Source organism: Bufo gargarizans, chromosome 8, assembly GCF_014858855.1.
Source record: "Bufo gargarizans isolate SCDJY-AF-19 chromosome 8, ASM1485885v1, whole genome shotgun sequence".
Lineage (NCBI taxonomy): Eukaryota > Metazoa > Chordata > Amphibia > Anura > Bufonidae > Bufo > Bufo gargarizans.
In genome coordinates this window covers 90,636,047-90,645,095 of record NC_058087.1, presented here as the reverse complement: position 1 = coordinate 90,645,095, position 9,049 = coordinate 90,636,047, and the positions used below count along the sequence as shown (strand labels likewise).

Sequence of the window (9,049 nt, the reverse complement as noted above, 5' to 3'; positions counted from 1 at the left end):
GCTTTGCATTATGAGTCTTTGATGAAAACCATACTAAGGTGGTATTATTCGCCTGACCACCTGAGTCATATCTTTCCCGATTCCTCATATCTATGTTGGAGGGGATGTGGTGAGAGAGGTACACTATACCATATCCTGTGGTCCTGTCCTATGTTGCAGGACATATGGAATGTTACGTTTTCTCTTGCTTCAGATTTGTTGGGTCTCCAGCTCCTGCCATCCCCTTCATTGGCCCTTTTATGGATTGATTTGGTTAGGATACCCTGTGAGGGGAGGGGGGTACTGGGACACCTTTTTCTTTCAACCAAATTGGCCATAGCCCAAAATTGGAAATCACGGAACGTTCCTAGCCTAACAGAGATTATCCGTAGGCTAAATTCCACTTATATACATGAGCGCGTGCTGGCGGGAGCTGGAGATGCAGCTAGGAGGTTTGAGAGGGAATGGGGCGTGTGGAGGACCTCTCCGCTCGCAGTATCATCCTCTGACTGATATGTTTAGTATGTAGTTTGATGTCCTGTAGTACAAAATTATATTTGTACAAATACTGTCTAACGATTGCACTGTAAGTCTTTAGTCTATTTTGTTTGTTGTGTATTTACTGCTGTATTGATTTCGGCTAAGTCGGTGGTGCCAATGTGACTATGTAAAGCGCTGACTGTGTAGCCGTTTCTTTTCTTTTTATGCATAATCATGTATGTTTCTTCTCTTAAAATTAATAAAAAAAGTATTGATCATGAGAGAAGCTGCTTTCCAACTGTTGAAAGAAAAACTTACAGAACCTCCAGTCTTGGGTTATCCTGATTACAGCCTACCATTTTGCCTCTATACTGACACAAGTAAGAAAGGTTTGGGAGCTGTGCTATCTCAGACACAAGCTGGAACTGAAAGAGTCATCGCCTATGCCAGCAGATCTTTACAAGAGCTAGAGCGGAATGACCATAACAACAGCTCGTTCAAACTAGAGTTTTTGGCCTTGGTCTGGGCTGTAACTGAGAAATTCAAGGACTACCTAGCTGCTACACCTTTCACAGTTTACACCGACAATAATCCACTAGCTCACTTGAACACTGCACATCTGGGAGCTCTAGAACAAAGATGGGCCTCTAGACTGGCGAACTTCAACTTCACCATTAAGTACCGGACTGGGAAATCGAATGACAATGCGAACGCTTTGTCTAGACTACCTGTCCAGAAAGAACCAATTTCTACCGATGATCAGTGGTAAGATGTGGAGATGCCAATATTCTACTCCTGATTTGCCCGACAGGAGGCCCTACACACTAGGCGCCCGAGCTCTAAAGTCACTTGTTTTCCACAGACCTGCGATCCCTCACCTCCAGTTGAGAAAGAGCTCTGGATTAAACTACAATCAGAGAGCAGAGCCATTGGAGAACTGTTGGATTATTTTTAAAGTGGGCGCATACCAGAGAGAATCAGACGGCAGAGAGCTGACTCAGAGCTAGTTCGCCTCTGGCGACAACGGAAACTACTCTTCCTACAAAGAGACCTATTCCTCAGGAGAACGCTTGATCCAGTCACCTGAAAAAAAACAGAAGCCACCATCAGACGGCGTTTCCACTGGATTGGCATGAGAAGTGACATTGAAACCTGGTGTCGACAGTGTCCCAACTGTGCGGTGGCAAAAGGGGAGAGACATGATCAGCAAGCCCTCCTTTATCCAATAGTGAGTAGAGTTCCTCTTGAAATCATGGCAATCGACCACCTGAAACTGGAACTCAGCAGATCCGGGAATGTCTATGCCATGACAATCATAGACCACTATACCAAGTTTGTTGTTGCTGTACCTGTAAAGGACTTAACTGCAAAAACTACAGCTGCTGCCATGTGAAAGAGCTTCATTCTGCCGTATGGGTGTCCTGACAAGATACTCACTGATCAGGGATTTGCATTTGAGTCTCAGTTCTTCTATGAACTTTGTGCCTTGTACGACTGCAAAAAAACTAAAAACTACCGCATACCACCCTCAGGGAAATGGACTGTGCAAAAAAATAAATCAGACACTGATCAACATGCTTAAGGCTGTGCCGCCTCACAAGAGGACTGAATGGCCATTACTCCTCCCTGAACTAGTGTACCTGTACAACAATACAGCTCATTGCTCCACTGGGTACACTCCATACTACCTCATGTTTGGAAGACATGGCCGTCTACCTGCAGATCTTGCCCTTGATGTCCCTGCACCGGATTCTGAACCACTCCTTTCCCAATCCGAGTGGGTCAAAGAGCATCAGAAGCACCTGGAGGACACTAAAGAAATAGTGGACTCTAAAATAGAGACGGCTCAACAAAAACAGGACTTTGATATGCATGCACATGCTGAGCCCTTGCAGCCTGGAGACCAGGTCTGGCAAAAAAAAAATCATCCTGTAAGCAAACTGGATAGTCGCTGGGAGCGTGACCCATATACAATTCCCTCATCAGAGGTCTACGAAATCCAGAGAGAGGATAAAGGTACTCAGCGAGTCCATCGTAACAGGCTCAAGAAATGCCTACAGGAACCTGTTCAAGAGCAGAAAAGAGAAGAGAATACATTACTATAGCTGCCATTGTCTTCAGAAAGTAATACTCAAACAGAGTTGCCTTCCATGCTTGACCCCCTTCAGTGGTTAATCCAGTCTCAAATTCGAGTCCTGATGCCAGTTGCTGAGAATACTCCAAGTCAGACAGCTGATCCTCCTGCACAAGTCCAAGACTCTACTTCTACCCCTGGAGGTTTGGAACTGCCCTTGTCGGAGATCCCAATAGACCAACAAAGGTAAACCACTTGCACGTTATCGGGAATTCTTTGGGATGGACCTTTAGTTACAGAGACAATAGGAGCCAAGCCATGGACACATTTTTACTGGTAAGGAAGCCTTATTCCTCCTCAGCTAGTCAGCCCCAATTTAGCAGAAGATAGACTGTGCAGAAAACAAATTCCTGCCATATTACAGAGCAACAAGCAGACGTTCTTTTCCTGCAAAAGCTCCAGATACATGATAGAGCAGAAGATATATTCCTGCCATACATTGCCAATACCTGCTGGGACCAAGGATTAATGCTGTATCTTGCATGGATGAAAGTTACTACTAGTAAAGACAAGTTTGACCTTCACCCAAAGTCTGGATCTCAATTTATGCTACCAATCCCTCTAATACTCCCACTATCACCACCCTCATATTATTGCAAGTGAGCCAGGATCCAGTAGTCCAGCCGTACCCGTTGACACGATTACCACTACCATACAGAGACATTACACCACTCTGGCATTCCTAACTTGGTGCGTGAGTTATAACACCTTAAAGGGCCGCGTGTTAGTACCCTGCGCACGCTGCAATTGGCGTCACAAACAAACTATAGACTATTATACTCATATCCTGACCCACTGCATAATTTGGTGCCCGTATAACCGTACCACGGTCCTGCTCATTGCACAGTATTTAATGGTTTTATTTGACTGACAGGAACGCAGCGCAGGCCACAAATGTACTTTATAGCAACAAAAAATTAAATTTTTCACCCAAAAATGTAACTGCAGTATTTAGCTGTTTTATTGGACAGTCAGAAATGCAGCGCAGGGCAAAAAGGTACTTTATTGCCCAATACAAAATGTTTTTTTAACCCTAAATGAGACAGATGGATTTAACTGTGATTATATTTCACTCTCACAAATCAAACACAGGGGTTTTTAACATAAAAAATGGTGGATATGTCACCCCTACAATGGAACAGATGGATTTGCAGAATTTATGTGCCTGCCTGTCACATATGCAGTGCAGGCCTCATAAGTACTTTACAACAAAAAAATTAAATATGTCATCCCACAATGGAACAGATTGATTTAACTGATTATATTTCACTCTCAGAAATTCAGCACAGGGGTACTTTACAGAAAAAAATGGGGATATGTCGCCCCCTGGGTCCCTGAACTCACAGACGGTATTATTTTCCCTTCCCCTGGCACATATGCAGTGCAGGTGCACTGCTGTTGCACAAAATGGCCACCAACGCCCTGCAGCCTTTCAAAAAGCGCCATTGAATTCGAACTTTTACGAAAATGTTCGGGTTCTGGTCTGGGTACAAAAAACCCTAAAGTTCGGTACGAACCCTACAACCCTACAACCCTACAAATGACGTAATGGAAAAACGGGTAATTTTTTCATTGTTTCTTTTACTCAAAAAAATGTCATCAGAAAGTCAAACACACTTCAAAATGGTATCAATAAAAACTACAGATCAGTAGATACAGCTATAAAAAAGTTATGGGGGTCAGAATATGGTGATGTAAAAAAAAAATATTTCAAAGTTTTACTTTCTTTTTTAAATTGTTTATTTATTTATTTTTACACTATTTAGACTACTTATGCACATTGTAATTGTACTGACCTAGTGAATGAAGGACATGGGTCAGTTTTGCCACAAAGGGAACGCCGTAGGGACAAAACCCATAAAACGGTGGAGGAATTGCATTTCTTGTCCTCCAAAAAGTCATGGCTCAAGGAATATAGGGAAGAAAAATGAAAACACAAAAAAACAAAAAAAAACCTCTGGTATCCTAAGGGATAAGGAAAATTTAAGAAAATGAACATCTTTTAAATATTCTAATACCAGATACATCAAGACAGAATAACCTTGTAAAAGTGATGAAACAAAATAATCAGCTTCTCAGTGGCCCATTAGCAATCCAGCACTGAACAACAGTTAAACACGCTGTACCACTGATTCCTTTCAGTGAAAACAGTACAGCAGGGGAAAATAAAACAACTTGCTGGAGTTTGTGATTTTGTTGTGTTACAATCCCATGACTAGAGCAATGCTGACATTATCAGTCTGAAGTACATTTACTCATTGTTACGCAAAGTACATTGTGAGCAGTTTGTATAAATGAGAAGGTTGCAATAGTCTATCCATAGCACTTCATTAACATTCACCATGGGAAAGGTAATGTGATTACTGCATTAAACTGTATATATTAGCATAATAGTATTTAAATACTACATTGAAATATTGATAATTTTTTAGCATAAAGCAATGGGAAAGGTAACATGACTACTACATTGAGTTGCATAGATTAGGGCAAGTTCATATCACCATTTAGCTTTTTTGATCTTCTCATCTGTGTGTTCAGTGTGCATCAGTTTTTATCAGTTCTGTCAGACATGTTATTTTTGACTGCATGCCAGACTTTTTCTCTTATGAAAAATAAGTGATGTCTAATGAAACTGCTAAAAAACTGAGCACAACCGATGTTCAAAATAAAGGATCCTTTTTGTTTCCTTCTGACAGATCAGAAGAACAGAAAGTTAAATAATGATGTGAACTCACCCTTAGGCCTCATGTACACGACCGTATGTATTTTGCGGTCCGCAAATAACGGATCCGCAGAAAATATGGATGATGTCTGTGTGCTTTCCGTATTTTGCAGAACGGAACAGCATGCCCCTGATAGAACAGTACTATCCTTGTTCATAATGTGGACAATAATTGAACATGTTCTATTTTTTGCAGAATGGAAATACGGACATATGGAAACGGAATGCACACAGAGTAACTTCTGTTTTTTTTGCGGACCCATTGAAATGAATGGTTCCGTATACCTCCACAAAAAAAATGGAACGGACACTGAAAGAAAATACGTTCATGTGCATGAGGCCTAAGTATAATAACATCCAATTATTTTGCATAATTCAACTGAAAAACGTAGTTACAAGTATATACTTGATTATTGTGGTCACACATTGTTAGCTTAAGTGGTGGCAAAGCTTCATTTCTGATCATTCCCACTTTTATAATGATCTATTTTCTAAGGCCTCTTGCGCCCAGTGGCCGTGCTGCGGGCCGCAATGCACGAACACTTACCGTGGGGCAGCTGCAGCGGATCATGCAGCCATTCACTAAAGGGTCTGCGATCCGGTTGTTCTGCAAAAAGATAGGACATGTTCCGTAGTGCTTCCGTGGGGTACCGTTCCATGCTTCTGTTTCTCATCTCCGGATTTGCGGACCCATTGAAGTGAATGTGTTGTTTGTATATCTTCAGTTTTAGATCACGCGCGTGAAGAAAGGAATTAAATCGCATTGCACGCGTGCGATAAAAACTGAACAACTGAATGCGATCGCAGGCAAAACTGAATGAACTTGCTTGTGAAATCACGCATTTTTCACTGAACGCATTTGCAACGCATCCGGACCTATTCCGCTCACGCTTGTCTGCCAGGGGCCTTATACTTTCTGAAAGCTGCATGCAGAAATCTGACTGTGTGGCTGTACACTAAGTGATCTGAACCAACGGTGATTTTAGCTTCACTTTTGTGTAATTAGCATATACTATATCAGTACCACTCTATAGGCTGCAAATGGAAATATTGCAAAGATATATTAAATATACCCTGCATAAAATAGAATACTGCAATGCTCTACAAATTACTCAAATGAACTGGGATTTATAATTTTTTAAATTTTAAAAATTTTAGGAGCGGCAGTGAGAACATGGTAAATCTGCTATTGCTTTTCAGTAGATTTTTCTGTAAGTCAGTAGGATTACTTCGTAAGGTTTGTTTGCTTTATTAGTTTTGCACAGTTAAACACGTGTTAAACACTTTTTGTCATATTTTAGTCCATTTTTTTAGTTTGCAAGATAAGCAAAAACAACAACTCTGTTGTGCGCCGATATCTCAATTGATTAGTCCTTCTTAAAATTATTTCCAGATTATCTTCTATGAGGACAGGAACTTCCAGGGTCGATCCCATGAAAGCAGCAGTGACTGTTCAGAACTGAATTCTTATTTCAGTCGCTGTAACTCTATCCGAGTAGAGAATGGAAACTGGATGATCTACGAGCGTCCCAATTACACTGGTCAACAGTACTTTGTGAAGAGAGGGGAGTACCCAGATTGTCAGCACTGGTTTGGTCTGAGTGACTCCATCAGGTCCTGCCGTTTAATCCCTCAGGTAGGAAGGCCTCCCTGGAGGAATACCTTGGAGACAAAAAGTTACTTATGGGACACAAAATAGCATTTTTGTGCATATATATATATATATATATATATATATATATAAATGCTCCATTACAAAGACAATTTTTGTCCCTTCCTGGGCAAGAAAATAGTAATTTTTATATTAAAAGACATACAATAAGGTAAAATACAATTATTTTTAGTAATAATACTTATAATCATCTTCATCACACCAGCTCTAGCAATTTACATTGTTCTGTTTTGTTAGAAGAGCAGAGCAACAAAAGTAAGGAAGTGCTGGATTCACAAATAACTAAACTGAACAGGGCTAGTAGACGCCTTGCTTTCTACCAGATTAAAAATTTATGCATGCAGGACATTTTTGTTTGCTCTTTTTCACAAATTCTGGGATGGAAGTTCCTCTGGTACAGATATGAACATAGCCTAATTCATTGCTAAAACTAAAAGTCTACAAGTATTTTTCAGCATTTTTAAACACTTGTAAAAATTTAACGCCAGTTTCACATACATTATTGGCATTGTTTTTCCTAAAAAAAAATTCTGCCTTTTATAAATCTTATAGAGATGCCTATAGGAAAACAGAAAACAAAAAGTCATACCCACATTTGAAAAATATTGCACAAAAGCAACAAAAACATTATATTGCACTATAGACTTTAAAATGGCAAGTGACAGAAAAAGGTGCAAACTGTAAGCTTCCTTCAAACATTGACTTTCTTTTCCATTTTTGGGGGAATGGTAAAAATGGCATGCATTTTTTGTGTATTATATACAGAACTTTAAACAGGCATTGTTTCAGCATTCTTCAGCTGCTATAAAGATGCCTAAGAGAAAAATGCATATCTAGAGCATTGTCTAAAAAAAACTAAAATTTCACAAAAACATGCTTTGCCTGTAGTAAATTTACTTAATAAAACACACACACAAAAACAACAAGAAAAAAAATTGCTAAACCAAAAATAGGGGTATGTTTAAAACCAGCCAAAAGAATAAAAGGGCTAAACAACTCTTTGTGCAAGAATAATGATGGCAGATTGAGTGGATTCTGGATCTAATTTTTACAGGGCCTGAAGACCACCTCAGGAATTTGAAGTGGATAATACTTTGGCCAAATGATTTGACTTTATGTAATACAGTATTAATATGTGTGTTATTTTGTGTTTACTGTGAAGCACCGTGGCTCCTTCAGAATCAGGATCTATGAGAGGGAAGACTTCAGGGGTCAAATGATGGAATTCACCGAAGATTGCCCTCATGTGAACGAAGAATTCAATTATCATGACATCCACTCCTGCAATGTCTTAGAAGGACACTGGATCTTCTTTGAACAACCCAACTACAGAGGACGTCAGTATTACCTGAAGCCTGGAGAATACAGAAGATTTACAGATTGGGGAGCCATGAATGCTAGAGTTGGCTCTTTTAGACGCATAAGTGATTTGTACTAAAATGGTAAATTTTTTCCATGTGCTTAAATTAATTACAATATACATTATACATTCATTTTCCTTTAAGATTAAAACCCTGCATTCAAATTGTGTGCTTATGATTTGATCGGATGAATATTTATTGGCACATGTACAACCACCAAAACTCAGTAAATTACTAACCGGTATTTACTTCAATTGCATCTTAACCATTACAAGGAATTTTTTTATGAAGGTTAGGGAATATATATTCCTGAATCCTCTGTGATCCACACTTGTGTCTCTGAAGTGAAAACTGGTGGTTGACACAGTGGTTCCACACCTACTGCCAAAGCATGCTGTATGTTCTTTATACCACCTATTAGTTGGCTTAGCTTATGCCAAATATGTGTTAACATGCCTTGAAAATCTGTCCCCATGTGCCTAAATTAGGTCTCACTTAGCCATAAAAGTGTCCCAGTGTCCCAATGCAAAAAAAAAATGTCTCAGAGTTTTAAAAAAGTATCTCAACGCACCAAAACTCTGTCCAGCAAAAGCATCAGACCAAGTGTAAATTGGCCTAATCTGAGCCACTTTTATCCTCTAAAATCATGGATATCTAAAATACAAACAAAAGCTGGCTTACTCAAATTCTAGTTTAAAACC

General features: G+C 39.7%; 1 protein-coding gene across 2 annotated transcripts; it reads left to right on the top strand.

Annotated features, from left to right (window-relative positions):
• Positions 1-443: 443 nt before the first annotated feature.
• LOC122944534 (gamma-crystallin 1-like) lies at positions 444-8,425 on the top strand. Of its 2 annotated transcripts, none has more exons than XM_044302934.1 (3): positions 444-452; positions 6,709-6,951; positions 8,150-8,425. In XM_044302934.1, exons 1-3 carry the CDS (start codon positions 444-446, stop codon positions 8,423-8,425), a joined length of 528 nt encoding a protein of 175 aa, XP_044158869.1. The 2 variants fall into 2 exon arrangements, with proteins under 2 accessions (XP_044158869.1, XP_044158868.1); XM_044302933.1 differs by lacking the exon at positions 444-452 and adding an exon at positions 5,035-5,043.
• The last annotated feature ends 624 nt before the right edge of the window (positions 8,426-9,049 follow it).

Excerpts from the sequence above, each read along its gene's own strand:
- LOC122944534 (XM_044302934.1), top strand. Across the intron at positions 6,952-8,149 it reads CCTGCCGTTTAATCCCTCAG|CACCGTGGCTCCTTCAGAAT; the intron begins GTAGGAAGGCCT and ends TTTACTGTGAAG.